Consider the following 15,277-nt stretch of genomic DNA (forward strand, 5'->3'; position numbering starts at 1 on the left):
TACGGACCGAAAAATGAGAAAGAGGGGGAGAGGGGGGAAGGGCGTAAGGAGGCAACAGTATGCATTTTTTTTTTCAGAAGTTTACTCTGAGCACAAAACTTATGTGGGATACATTGTGGGGATGCTCGACTTTCTCGTGCCTCCTGATAATGTTTTCCCTGCATGGCTCTCACGTCCCTTGGAATCCAGCTTCCGTGTGTTATGTGCAATGGCAGTAGTCGGAATTCGCGCAGTACTATGAGAGATGGCACGAGTGTTCTGCTGCTAACGGCACCTGATAGCGGGGATACTCGGGCACCTCACTGTCTTTGGCCGCGGGAACTCGGTGCGCGCAGACGGATTACGTTGGCGCTTGTCAGGACGCTCCACAGAATTGTCCCACAGATGCCTTCTTGTTCACTCCTATGTGCCTTCATTTGCAAAACTTCACCTGCGAACGACTTAGACATTGGTGTCCGGCATAAAGCGAACATGTTTGTTCTGTTTGCTCACCATCCTGTCGCGGTGAGTCGGGCTTCCTCGGTTCATCAGCATTTATCAACATGTTGCATTAGCTGTAATTCGACTAGCTGGCCTTACTGTATCGAAGACACAATAAATGCTCATTGGTTTGTGTCCACTACTGCGTTGTCGTTCCTTCATCTCTAAAGCACGCTCGAGACCACACAACATATGCACCTTATTAATGCTGATGTAGCTTTAAACAACGTACACAAGCAGCAGCAAACTTATAACAGCGAAGATTGACAAGCAATACATTGTTTTTTAGGTCACAGTGTTTTTTTCAGCGGCTTTGCTGTTGCAGATTTTGCCTGCTTCAGGAACGTGGAAGTTCCTGCCCTTCCACGTGCCCTTCCTGAAGTGGACTTCAGGAAGGGCACGTGGTGCGAACGAACAGCCAGTGAGGCTGAAACCAGAACCTTGAGTGCGAGAAAATATCACGGCGCGCATAGCAAGCGAGGGCCACGAAACTGCCAACGCTCGCTTCACAATAACGGCAGTAAGCGAAACTTCAGGGAGGGAATGGGCGGCGCCGGCACGGCACGGCGAAGGGCGCACGCGGAGACCGTGGAATGTGAGGGAGGAGGGTGGCAGGAAAGCGGATTTCGCCTCGGCAACTCCGCCGCTTCGGTGGCTCCCCTCGCCCACCCTCGTAGCTCCCTCACTTTCGACTGTCACCGTGCGCGCCCGCAGGCGCTGCCGCTCCAGCCGGCTCGGCGCCAGCTCCCCGAAGTTTCGTTTTCTGCCGTTATCGGGAAGCAGGCGTTTGCCGGCGTGGGCAGTTTCATTGGCCGGCCTGGGACAGCGCCGCTGCTTCCCTCTGCGCCATAGCCGCAGCGTGCAAGGTCAACACGTCACTAAAAAGTAGAGGAAGCATAAAGGAGAAAGAAAGGTTCACTGCCATTTTCTACGCGTGGCTACAGTAGCGTGGCCGAGGCGTCGGCATGTACACGCATGTTCCGGCGCAACGCAGAATCGGCGACCTTGCCATTTGAGAGAGCGTGAAATTTCTGCCGCGTTTTTCTTTCTTTCTTTTTCTTCTTCTTTTTTTTTTGGTTTTGTTTTGTTCACGCGCCACATTGAGGGGTCTCTCCTAAGCTTTTACTTTATGGCGGTGCCGAAGCAATGCCGGTCGAAGGCGCCGCCGTGTGATTTGGTTCAAATTAACAAGATTCGACTGTAAATTGAATGCGAACGATCTAGCCGCATTCCTCGACTGTCGCATACGCGTGGCGGCTCGGTGCATGTGTGCGGGCCTTGAAAATTGTTGCTTTGGTTATAGTGCGGTACTGCTTATAGTGCGGATATTCGCGACTCCGGTGACTTAGGTTATAAGCGGTCTACACTGTAAAACCTTTTAAATGTGGGCGAATGGGGCGCAAAGCTGATACATGTCGCAACGGAGTGAAAGAAGCTTCCCAAGCATCCTGTTTGTATGCCCCGTCAAAACATCAAGACGACGTAGACGACGACCTTGTAGAACTCCGAGACAGGAAAAGAATTCTGGTCGTTAATACGGTGATGACACAACGCCCATAATTTCCCGTTATGGAAATGCCTGTGCTTATCGAAAGAATGGCAGACAAACAAATCACAGTGTTACAATATACCGGCACCAGCACAGTGATCGTACGAAGGGACTTAGTCAAAGGCGAAGAGCTCACAGGCGAAACCAGTTTAGTTTACCTGATCGATGGTACAGCTAGGAAGCTTGCTGAAGCCAACATTGAGGTCGAGACCCCATATTACAGTGGGAATGTCACTGCTCTTTGTATGGACAGCCCAATCTATGACTTATTCATAGGAAACGTCGAGGGAGTTCGAGCCCCAGACGATCTGAAACCTTTGAAGGAATCACCAAAGATCCAACCCTCGCTGATCGAAGAAGCTCGCAGAAAGCCATCAACTGCTGACGAGAACACCGCTGGCAGCTGTCACCCGAGCTCGAGCAAAGGCTCCAGCAAGGCCTTTCCAGCTCCCGTTCACGCCCGATTCCGAAAATAAATCGACTGGGACTCATAACCACAATCTGAAACCCTACGATCGAAAGACCAAAGACAGGAAATTCAAATTTAAAAACTATTGACGATTATGTGTGGTGAAAGTGTTTTGATTGAGTGCACCGAATGTTCATTCCTACATCAGGAGCAAAGTGTTGATCTGTTTGAAAACTGCTTTATAACAGTTTTGTATACTTGTTGCACATGTTATATTTCATATGTATGCCTTGTTATGTGAGATATGCGCTATTGTGTAGTGCAAGTGTGATTGTTACACGAGGAATGTGTTATTGCATAGCACGAGTATACTTGTTACGCGAGAGATGTGTTATTGTGTACTACAAGTGTACTGGTAAGTTACGCGAGATATGTGTTATTGGGTGGTACGAGTGTACTTGTGTGACTTGTGTTTGTATTTGATGTATCATGAGTCATGTGTGATTTGTGGTGTACTGATTTATAGACTTAGGGACTCGTGTGTAGTGGACTTTTGTGCGCATTTCTTTTGTGTTTTTCTTGATTATTGCATAATATTCTTAAAGTGGGGGGCAGTGTCACAAAAGACCACGTAATCAAAGCGCGCGCCGCGCGTCACGCAAGCCAACGAAAGAACACGCCGGCCCCGCGGCAACTTCAACAGAGGGGGAGAGCGCATATGCCTTAAACAGCCAACGTGACCAACGGAGTCTAGACGTCGAGGCGACGGTAACCAGAGAGAGAGAGCATGAGCGCGGAGACACCTGCTCACCCCGCGAGTCGAGAAAGAGATTGTTACAGCGTGAATGTGCGCCAACGGTATGAGTGATCACCCCCCCTCGACGATGCTCCGACGGCGGCGGTCAAAGGAGTGAGAAAAGACTAGAAGATTCCCAGGCTCTGGCCATGCTACGGGATCACGACTCCGATAGGAAAGTTCAAGAATGCTTGTGACGACTATATAACTGCCGTGCGAGAATCAGAAAGGAGTTCAGACCAGTCCACACCGGTTAAGTGATGTAACGTGAAGACCGAGCGTCTGCGGAAGGGGATTCCCCGGCAAGCTAGTCGACGAGTTCGTCGAGAATTGCCCCGAGCTACGCCGAGACCGTCTGACAAGACCAGCACGGGTGAATACGATAGGACACTTAGTGTTCCTTTTCATTTTGTACTTGACGTGTTGGACTCTTAGTGCTTGTCGTTAACTATTTTCCTGTGTTTTGTGAATACCCATCTGATTTGTATTGTGCTGTGTCTAGCCTAAGCGTGCAAGTGTCTGTGTAACTCCCTTGTGTGAAGAATATATTTTGTGTTTTGACAACTCTGGGCTCTGACTCGGTCTTTAGACAGCAACCGGCGTTCACTGGCGCACCAGAGGGCTCATTCTTAATTGTCCTTGCTTTCGTGGGATTATTTTCAGGAGCTGATAAGTCGGCTTTGGAATTTGGTCCGGCGTCTGTGCCTCGCTCACGGGGTCTGTGACAAGTGTTTTAAGTAGAGCACAAAATGTTTGTGTTAGCAGGGGTGGGACTGCCCAAAGTAATTTTGGAGCAATTTCCCAATTAAGTAAAATTGCACTTTCGAGCAGTTTGGAGCAGACAAAATTGCATTTTGGAGCAGATAAAATTTCATTTTGAAGCCGTTTGGAGCAGGCCAATCTGAATTTTGGTGAATAGAATATGGCAGCACACTTCGAAACCACGACGAAACACAGAAGAAACCAACAAGAAGCGTGTAGTAGAAGCACACTTAGTAGCTATAATATACTAGAACATAGGAGAGTGGTCGAACAGCGGCAAAGCGCGTGCTTTCCTATAAAGCCAGAAACATCGATGGCACTACAATCGAACTATATATTCCCGCGCCAACACACATGATGATAACGGAAAATGTTCCCAAACTATGCGGTCCAATCGATGTGCTAACATAATTTCAGGCTCACCATGTCACCACAGACCCGGAGTGCCACAATCGACCCTGGGCTGGTACAACGTAAAACTATCCCAATCTGTTTTTATTGTAATGCAGTGATGCAGTGTTTGCGATAGCAATTATATGGTGACTCCAGGCGCATTTTTTCGGCGCACGTCATCGGCGCCGTGATGTTCCGTATAAAGTACAGGGGCAGTAACATCGCAAGTCGCTGCACACCATATGCTGTATATGCGAGGGAAAGCATGCTTGGGTAAGCCGACGATGGCAGCAAAATCTCGCGCACACGAAGGATGAGAGCGGGGAGGAAGCACGCCGTCTTCCGTCACGCGCAAAGCAACGGGAAGGGGGGGGGGGGGGGGGATTTTACTCTGACGTCGATCTGACGTCGGAGGACGACCCGCGCTTTTTGACTTCGAGCGCCGCTGGAGAGACGTTGACGTCTCCTGACCCAGATAAGTTCGAACGCGCAATTGTGATGCTTTAAGACCAGTACAAGAGCTCTGTCAACGTCACTGCAGCGTGTCACCGTTTCCGTCGACGTGCACAAGCCCCAGGTGAGACTGCGGTGGATTACGTCACCGTGCTACGAGGTCTCGTTGGAGCATGCAATTTCGGTGACTTGGTGGACGATATATTACGCGACCAGCTCATAGAAAAAACTACTAGCGAATATTTGCGTGAACGTCTTTTACTGGAAGAGTGTCTTACGCTTTCTCGGGCCCTTACCATTGCGAGACAGCATGATCAAGCGACAAGAGAAGCGAGAGAACTTGCACGATACAAAGCACAAGTGCATCACGTTAATGACAAAAACACCTCAAAGATGAAAGAAAAGCACTGTGGCATGTGCACATGCTATAAGAAGCAAACTGAAAGTCATCGAGCTTTGCAAGAGCAAGAATGTTATCGCTGTGGTTCTTTGGACATCTTGCGAATAGCCCTTTCTGCAAGCTAAGACACATAATTGTCGTAAATGTGAAAGATTGGCCATTTGGAGAAGGTCTGCAAGTCTCTCCGAAAGTCTGAGAAAAAAGTTCAGCATGTCGCGGAAGACGACAAAAATACAGCTGACCCAGACGATCACATCTTTGTTACATCTGGAACCGTAAGAAGGGAATTTATGCAGTCTTGGAAATTGAAGGAATTTCCGAGTCGTTCCTGATTGACACTGGATCATCGGTTTCAAACCTAGCCGAAGAACTTTACCGACACCATTTTGCTACTGCATTTCCTCTGACATCAACATCCGTAGTCAGCCATTCCTATAAAAGGATGTTCAATTGCTCCAGCTACATTTCACGACCGATGCACTTCTGTTCTTCTGTACGTTGTGTCTGGAGGAACAACCATTCTTGGTTTAGATGGTACCGCGGCTCTGGATATGAAGATTCAAGGGTCGCCGCTGAGGTCTCTACTAATGACACAAGAAACCCCTGTGCTACGTCCTGAATTACGTTCCGAGTTCCAGCACTTGTTTGAAAAACATCTAGGAACTGTCAAGGGTTTCACTCGCAAGGTCAGAGTTCGCGCGTCTGTTCAACTAGTGGCCAGCAAGCTCAGACGACTACCCCTCGTCATTCGTGAGCAAGTCTCGGCAGAAGTACAAAAATTAGAAGCTCAGGACATCATTGAGTGCGTCGATTCTTCAGAGTGGGTCTCACCAACACTCGTAGCCAGAAAAATGGATGGATCGATTCGCATGTACGTAGACCTACGAGAGCCAAACAAAGCTATAGTAGTGGACAGTTTTCCCCTGCCACAAACTTAGGAACTTTTGAACAGCTTGGCTGGTGCACAGCGAGTCTCCAAGCTAGATTCAGCTTCTGCATATCATCAGTTGCCACTAAGTCCAGAAAGTGGTGATCTTACGACGTTTATAACGCACAACGGACTATTCCGCTTCAAGAGGATTTGCTTCGGACTGGCATCGGCACCGTCAGCATTTCAGATGATGCATATGATCCTCAAAGGTTGCAAATGCGTCTTATTTTACATTGACGACATAATCATGTATGGACGCTCCCGAGAGGATCACTTGGTCAATTTGTGCGCTGTTTTGAAACGGCTTTCTGATGCTGGCCTCAAGCTCAACCATAAATGTGTTTTTGACGTCGCAGAGTTGACTTTCCTAGGCCATGTTGTCAGCGCCAAAGGGTTATTCCCACTGACGTCATCTATCGAGGCGATAACCAAGGCACCATCACCTACAAATATCAATGAACTTCGCTCGCTGCTGGGACTTGCAGGCTTCTACTCCAAGTTCATCCTGCATTTTTTTTATGTTGTGGAGCCACTGCGCGCTTTGCTTGGACTGTGAAAGCACAAAGCGGCTTGGAGCAGCTGAAAGCTCTGATTACATCTTGCGAGGTTCTTCACCTTTTTGATCCTCAGTTACCTGTGTACGTTACAACTGATGCCTCAGGATATGGATTAGGTGCTGTACTGCAGCCGGATAAGGGAACATCACTGCAAACAGTCGCGTTCGCCTCACGTACTCTGCAACCGCATGAACGGAAGTACTCAGTGGTGAACATGAGGCCCTTGCCTGCGTCTGGGCCTGCGAACACTGGCACGTTTACCTATGGGGCCGACCTTTCATCTTGCGGACAGACCACGCTGCTTTGATTTCAACGAAAGGCACAGGTCACCATCCATTAAGGATTGCGCGCTGGTCATCACAGTTGCTGTGCTACAACTACATTATGGAGTACAGGAATGGTAGCGAAAACGTTGTGGCTGAATCGTGTGTTGAGAGAGAGAAAAAAAATTGAAAAGAAAAACAAAATGAAACGAAATCGCTGAGGACTGATACGGTAGGTGCGGCATGTACAAAAAATGACGCGTGTGACCCTCGGCCAACTCCACATGCCAACGCGTTTTATCTTTCCATCACCGGCTGCGCCGCCGTTTGCATCATGTCGCCTCGAGGGAAGTATCGAACTCTTTCCGTAAAGGACAAATTGGCTGCAATAGAAGTTGATGCTGGAGTGAAGAAGACTTCACTAGCACTGAATTATCGGATATCGAAGAGCATGCTGACGACCATCATGTAGGCGAAGTACAAGCTTCGGAACAATGCAAACCTAATGCGCGAACGCCACGATGGCATCACTCTCGTTTTTGCACAATTGTCCGTGCGACATCATGTGCATTACGCCTGCTTCAACAATTTGGAACAGCCATCTAAGCCGCTCAAGCATTCCTGTCGACGCAGCCCGAGTCGACAAGAACGCACCACCACGCACTGCCGCCATGCAGTGTTGTAAAGGGTTTGTGGTTACGGAGTTATCAGATCACGGTTCGGCGGCGCTTCATTTACACGTTGCAGATTGCTGATAACGGTTTGTGGTGACGTTTTACCTTTCGAACATCGTATTTTTTTCACGTCAGAAGTGACATAGATAACGTAATTTTACGGCTCATGTGTGGCAGACGCGGTCGCAATGCCGAGACCATGATGTCCGAGTCCTTTGCAGAATGGCAGCATGCCGCAGAAATTTCCTAAATTTACGCCTCCAACCAACTAGAACGCTTCGCTCTCGAGTGCAGAATACAGTCATGTCTCACCACTGGTAGTAAAATATATAACAAGCTCGAATAAAAATATCACGGCTGCGCTTGCAGTTTCGAAATGACATGTGATCGGAAGCGGGCGCCGTTTTGAAAGAGCTCCACGACGCTGCACTTCGTTCTTTAGACGGTCATTTCTAACGTTAGTTTGCAGCTAGGTGCGAACGCACAAATGACACTGAAAATCTGGTTTTCGGACTAAAGTGCTGCCGATTTGTAACAACTGATGCCAGCTTATGGGCAGTTAATTTTTAAGCGTTTTTAAGGGCGAGTCTATATATAACGAACTACTGATATAACGAGCACTTTTCGCGGAACTATCGAGTTTGTTATAAATGGGTTTGAATGTATTAGTGAACATATGTTGTTGTTTTTGCGCTAAACAAGTAATTATGGATTCGCACCAACTAGCCCGCCAACGCATTGTACTGAATATATGTGAATGTTTCATTATAACCAAAGTTGGTAAGTTGCCCCAAGTCATATTTATGAGAACTTCTGATAATTGAAACAAAATCCTGGGTCTCCTCGAATTTGAATTATCGAGAGCCTACTGTACCGAAGACAACTGCTAGAATGGATGCTTTTGAGCTCCGAAGTTGGGAAGCAATACAAAGTGCACCTTCTTAGCGCTGTGCAGAATATCGCTCACAAGTTGAAGAGCGCGCCTCCAGGTGTTCTCGCCAACTATTTAAAGCCCAGTGGTTTTGTTAGGCCTGAACCCGAGGATGCGGCAGTAGCCGAAGAGGTGTCGGCGGAGTCCAGCGACGATGACTGCCTGAGCTTTGACACTTTTTTGCCAACTGATGTTACACTTGCCGATTATATCACGATTGACTATGGTGCCACCACACCTGGCTGGTTAACCGATGAAGAAATCGTAAATGATGTTACGCGCTCCCAGGACGACCACGATTCCTATGAGGACAGGCCATGCGAAGAGGAGCAGCCGCAACCTCATTGCACTTCAAGAAAGGCCACAGAGGTGCTTTTAGTTTTAGATTTTTGTTTAGGCACTTCTGACAGCTTGCATGCTATTGACCACTTAGAAGGATACAGAAAAATAGTCATGACAGCTGGGATTGGCGCAAGGCAGATGTCCCTAACAAGGTAGTTCAGGAAATAAAGTTATGCTGCACCAGCTGGACTTTAATGCGTTTTTTTGTTGTTTATTCGTTAATTCGGCATTCGGATATAAATTTGTGGTCCTGTGAGATGCGAATTAATGAGCTTTTACTGTACTTACGAAATAAACCAATTAGTCCAAGTCAGTTTTCTGCAGGGACTCCTTTACACACTAATACTGCCACAAAGCTGGCTACTGCTACTGGGTTCCAACATGCTTATTCAAATTTACACAATTCCAACATAGCTTTCACATGTAATAAACATAAAAAGGCATAAGAAACTGATATTTGTATATAAATTGTTAAATACCTTTTTCTCCACAGGAGGGCCCATGACAGTCCACATATGCACGCAGCCTGGCAGCTCAAAAGTTGTCACCACTTGAGGCCGAACTGAGCGCTGTGAAGAGAGAAATTGCTTTATACCATTTCCAACAAAACGTTAAGAAAGAGTAATACTAGCTACGAACGTGCAGAAAGTAACATTTTCGTTAAAATTAAATTCAAATTCAACACTACACTAGCGCTGAACACCTACAAGAAAGTGAATGTCGTACACTGAACACACAATACCAGATTTCACATTTAACTGAAGAAAAAAAATTGGTACAACAGTTCACATCCCACAAAATCCATGCTTGCTTAAGACTATTTAAATCACAAAAGCAGTGAAACTAAGGACACACAGTGGACGTGAAACAGAATTAAAGATGGCTTCACTTTGAGCAAACAGAAATCATTGTGTGCACCACACATAACATGGCACTGAGGCACACTGATTGGTAAAATTGCCTGTCCCAAAATGAGGCAATATACTTATATGCATCATAATTGTTGCAACTGCAGCAAAACGAACTCAACAAAAGGGCTTTTTGCATTACCTGTAATACACAAAGGGCTCCATTTTTTCCATAACCAGCAGTAGTGACAAGCTCAAGGTCTGGATCAGTGTTCTGGGCAAACTCTTCAGAGAGAAAGGCCGGTTCACCCATACATATTTTTCCACATGGTCCAATATTGATCAAACTGTCACAGACCTTCAAGGGCAGGTTAATCAAGACAAAAATCATTAGGGTCACTAGTAAAGTCCACTACACAAAATATTACAACAAGGCTACATTAATGTCTCCAGTGTAGGCTAACACTAATCACGTTATGAAGCTCTAGGTGTTAATGGTGTCCATTCTGATAATAGTACTTGTTTTGCAGTTTTCTTTGAGTAAAACAAAGAACACGGCCGCCACTGAAATAGCATGCTACCATGTGTAAAAGCTGAGAGAACAGGTACATACCTCAAAAGTGTATGATGTCAGTTGCTTTGTTGCCATGGTTTCACTTCCATACACTTCCAATTCATCCGGATCAATAAGTGCAACATCAGAAGCTATCAAGGAAGAGCTGGAATTAGTATTTGCTGCAAATTTCTGAGTAACAAATTCAGCCTACCCATCCAGTCCCCAATAGCATCCATCCTTTTCTTTTTTGAAGGAGGGTCATTGACCTAATGCAAATAAAACAAGCATATCAATTCAAAGTGTGAACATAAAACAAATATGTGGCTTTTTATACTCATTCTGCGCATTCAAGCAACAGTAGTTTCAATATTTCCGCTTAATCACTCATGCCACTAAAGCACTATAGTATAAAACTATGAATCATAAATGTAAATTTAGGAGGAGGCCTTACGTCTGTCTCAGTTTTTTCGTCTCGTTTTGACATGTCGTCCACTTCAGCAGCCTTCTCAGTGTAATGGAGTAGAAGGGAGTTCCCAAGTCGCGAACCAAGAAAAAGATAGCCATCTTCACAAAGGGTCATCTGTGTTGAAGAAAACACATTTCGATTTCACAGCCTGTTTTCTGCAATAAGCTAGACTGAAAATACTTGAGCAAAGTAAGGTATCAAGCAAGCAGAAATTGAAAACTCACACTCGTTGTGAGCACACTGGCAGCCGCCTTGTCAAAGTAGAAGTTCCTGACACTTCTCATGCCGTCATTGAATAGCGTTAGTACATAACTATAAAGAAAACAGAGAGAAACAGAATCAAGTATAAAATGTACATAATAAAGTTATGCAAAAAGAGGCAAATAAAAAAATCTTACAGTTCACCTCCTTTAAGTGAGAGTACAAGCCGGTCATAGCTCAGAAAACATGCCTGAGCACAGTCCAAAGAAATCTTCAATCCCTCTTGAGGCTCTGTTCATGATATAGAGAAGAGCATAATGTACACCTCTCAAACGTTTCCCCTACGAAGCTGGCCAATGCATCCCTCTCTCAATTAAACAACTTACTCAGTGGGAATGAAGTACTGAAGTCTGTGAAAGAATTGAGTGAAACACCATAAGGTGGTACACTCTGGTTTAGGTAGAGCAAGGAGTCGACAGCCATAATCAACACGCCACCTGAAAACACCGTGAAGATCAGAACTCACAATAAAGCACACTTGATTAAAACTGAGAGAATACATTACTTTTGCTAATAACAAAATACAAACAAAAGAGACAACGAAAGGACACACGTGCCTTCTATCAACTGTTTGTCTGGCACTTCACTGCGCTGTTTTATAGCAAATTCATAATAAGATTTTTAAATTGGTGAGATTTGGCCCTTTCAATCTTTGCTCAATCTAAAGCAAATGAGTGGCTGCATATCTTCAAATGCAATTTAATAATTTTTTTCTCTGCAGCATCATTTTCGGCAGATGTTCACCAGACCCGACTAGTTTGACACAGCCAAGATATGAAAAGCAGCTAAGTGCACGACGCAATGCACTACAGAACCACCTGAAGGCATTAATCCAATTCCATCAGAAGCAGTTTGCCACATGAGTGCTCCCAGAGTACTAACTAGAATCAGCACTGTGGAAGAAAATGAAGTTCAGTGGAGGGTTAACGCATTTTGCCACAGATTTTGAGGACATATTTCTTAGAACTGGTTCTAATCCCAGAATTTACTTCATTATATTACTTCATTACAGAACGGCTTCAATTTTGCAATTGGGACATATGCTCTAAAGTGATTAATTACAAAGTTGTTGAGTATGTAGTGATGCTTCTACCTGTCACATCCAAAAGTGTGCTAGAGAATAAGGAAGACAAAGACAGTCATGCACACAGTGCATGCGCTAGCCTGCGGCCAAGGGCAAGCGGTACACCAGGCCGCTCTGCTGTTGACGTTTCCCTAAAGCCCCTATATATAAAAAGTAGCGCCAACCACTTCCCTCCTCCTCCGTTCAACTGTCGCGCTCGGCGCGGCCAGCGCGATCGAAGCGCGATATCGACAGTGGCGCCGCGTACGTCGGGCCTGCCATGGCAGACAGATAACGCGCTACCAAAGGAAATCCGCGGAAAACTTCGATCCCGCCCTGCGCAGCAGTTTTTCAGGCGCGATTTCACTTCGTCAGTCAGTAACTGGCCTTAATAATGCCGTTTTGGAAGTAGCAACGCAACGATGCGAGACGGCGCAAATACCAAGTGTGCAGCAAGCGTTTGCTCTCGCCGGATGGTAAACAAAAAAAGCATTTTGCCCTCGCCTTGTCGGTTGCGGCAACTTAAGGCGCAGCAGCATGCCATCACAACGAAGTTCTTGTCCCTAACACGTTTGATCCGTTTGTGCGTACAGCACTTTCGTCGCACAGGCCCGAGAATGGCGGTCGGAGCGCGCTGGAAAGAAAAAATATACAAAAGCGCAACGCGTACTTCCACGTGACATGGATTGGCCAATGGGCGAGCGGAGGAGGCTGGGGCGAAAGAAGGCGGCGAGGAGAAAACGCCGGGGTGAGCGCGGTGGTGGCAAGATCTAATAATGGCGCTACTTTTTATATATAGGGGCTTTACGTTTCCCTAGTGTGGCCGTGGTAACATTCACTGGCGACCTCCACATATTGGTGACCCGGACGTGGACCACCATGGCAACTGCACCCAAGGCTCCCAATGAAGACAACTTGCAGATAGCGCTGTCACCTCTTCTGTCTTTCTATGGTAGCAACAAAGCAATCTGATTCCTGCAGCTGGAGGTACACTTTTGCCTTCGCCGGGTCAGCTCACAGCAAGACACGTACGACCTGGCTGTTGAGTTCCTACCAATCAGTCTTCACAAAGAACTGCTCGAACCTCGCGACTGGCCATACAACAAGCTCGAAACCTTTATCGTCGCTAGATACGGCCAACCTATAAAGTCAGGAGCCACGCCGCCCCATACAACACTGGACTCAAACATATGCTCTAGCTCGCATGGACCTACGACCTATGTGCTGCAAACAAGATAGACCATCCATTGCAGCCGCACTGCATCTTCAGTCCCGTCTCCATCCATCATGACATAAAAGGCTGGTTTGTCACGTATGAGACAGCCCTAGCTCAGAACCTCATCACCATTCAGCCATTCAACTATGAGGTTCTGCAGCATAAACGCCCTCTTGAAGTGGCCATCAACCTATCCTTCCCGGCGCCAAGCAAACCGCCGTACGTTCACCTCAAAACTCAAGTCCTGGTCCACGTCGGTGTCCAGGCTCGGTCTCGTACCTTCCACCCATGCTATTAAATGACTCAGACGACATCCTAATCCAGACTTCTCCCCATTCCTCGAATCCAGTGCCTTTGAAGACGACACCTCCAAACAATGACCAAGGCACAGTGCAACGTTTAGATACTTTTAAATGCGAAGCATTTCTTGCCGGCAGCTCTGTCCGTCCCTCCCTCCGCCGTGCAGCGTCCACACCCGCACTGCACATGCGCATCCTCCTCCCCCTCCTCGTCTCATCTCCTCTCCTCTCGGCATTCCTCCTCTCCGGATTGCGCAACGAATGGCAACACCTGCGGCTCCGCGCGCGATAATGCAAAGCAGCTTAGGTTAGAGGCGCAATGGTAGGCGCTGCATACTCCGCTGGGGGGCGCCCCTGTAGCTCGCGGTATAATGACGCGCGCGCGCTCCGCTCCTCTCATTCTCCTCCCGCAACGCCGCGATGAGTGCCACGGACAACGCCAGCGTCAACACCAGTGTCAGCGCCGTGGACAGCGCCGCGGAGAAGAGGGCTCAAGCCGCTGCCACGAAACGGCAGCGGCGACAGGCCGATCCCAAAATTCGGGCTCGCGAAGCCGGCGGCTACGTACCTCAACCTAACGGAAACGACGAACTGAAAACTAATGGGAACTTGAGTCGACCCCATGGCTGCTTCGCATACTACTCAGGGTTCCCCCACGGGAAGATGGTGTAATTTTTTTCAGTTCCGTATCTCTCCGCCACACTCATGGAGAGAAGGCGGCCTGTCGCGATTCTCGCCACTGCGGCACTGCGGTTATGGGTTGCGCTAGGAGAGTGGGCGTTGTCTGCTAGCGGGCAGCGTTCCGCCGCGGCATCTCGGGTTCTCACCACTTCTGGCTGTGTACTGCAAAAGAAACAACTGTTCTCAGGAAGTTGCTCAGCATTTTGTTGCGGCTATTCCAGTTCGCGATTTATTTGAAACGGGCCGTATTGTGCAAGGAGTAATGTGTACGCCCAGTGATTTTGAGCGGTGGCTAGAATATCAAGAATGACAGCGTTTTAAATGAACATTCGCACATCAGTGGCCGTGAAGTGTGCACAAGAATTTGCTTGCCATGCCAATCACGCGAATCTATTGCAGCACGAATGATATTTCCTCACAGCCATGCGGAACAACTGCTTTATGACAGACATCCGCGTAGCTTAGTTTCTGAGCCTCAGGAGCTGGCTGCCTGTTTCAAGTTCAGCGACTGCGCAACTTGGAACCATCGAGTGCTAACTTGTATTCTTCTATCTGAAATTCTCCACGCTCATTCTACTTTAAAGAAATATTCGCCATGGGCTTGCCCAATGCATGTGTATCACGATGCGCATGCAGTAGACAGTGATTTTATGAGCATGATCCGTGTGTGCACACGAGGACGAAGAAAAGAACCAACTGCCCAAGGTCAAACCTTACCTTAGATCCGTGCAGTTACTGTTTTCAAAATGGCAAGAGAACTTTCGCAGTCACTGTTCTATCTAGACAAGTTTCGCTTTCTTTTGTTCCCTTTGTGCACAAACTGCACTGTCATTTCTTGGCAGTTCAGTCGTACAAAAAAGTGCATGCGGATCATCAAATAAAAATATATCAGCTCAGCTGTTAAATTCTCAGCGTGCTCTGGGCAGCCAACAATATTTGTGCCTTTC

At 47.2% G+C, this 15,277-nt stretch overlaps 1 protein-coding gene across 2 annotated transcripts in view; it reads right to left on the reverse strand.

Annotated features, from left to right (window-relative positions):
* LOC119466390 (cleavage and polyadenylation specificity factor subunit 1-like) overlaps window positions 1-15,277 on the reverse strand; it is an 84,787-nt gene that overhangs the window by 44,180 nt on the left and 25,330 nt on the right. For both annotated transcript variants that reach the window (XM_037726919.2, XM_037726905.2), the window contains exons 8-15: window positions 11,398-11,508; window positions 11,209-11,302; window positions 11,035-11,122; window positions 10,796-10,924; window positions 10,556-10,610; window positions 10,402-10,493; window positions 9,991-10,146; window positions 9,420-9,509 (exon numbers count right to left, since the gene is read on the reverse strand). In XM_037726919.2, the coding sequence (XP_037582847.1) occupies window positions 9,420-9,509; window positions 9,991-10,146; window positions 10,402-10,493; window positions 10,556-10,610; window positions 10,796-10,924; window positions 11,035-11,122; window positions 11,209-11,302; window positions 11,398-11,508 (815 nt within the window). The remainder of the gene's footprint in view (window positions 1-9,419; window positions 9,510-9,990; window positions 10,147-10,401; window positions 10,494-10,555; window positions 10,611-10,795; window positions 10,925-11,034; window positions 11,123-11,208; window positions 11,303-11,397; window positions 11,509-15,277) is intronic.

This window comes from Dermacentor silvarum, chromosome 1 (genome assembly GCF_013339745.2).
Source record: "Dermacentor silvarum isolate Dsil-2018 chromosome 1, BIME_Dsil_1.4, whole genome shotgun sequence".
Classification (NCBI taxonomy): domain Eukaryota; kingdom Metazoa; phylum Arthropoda; class Arachnida; order Ixodida; family Ixodidae; genus Dermacentor; species Dermacentor silvarum.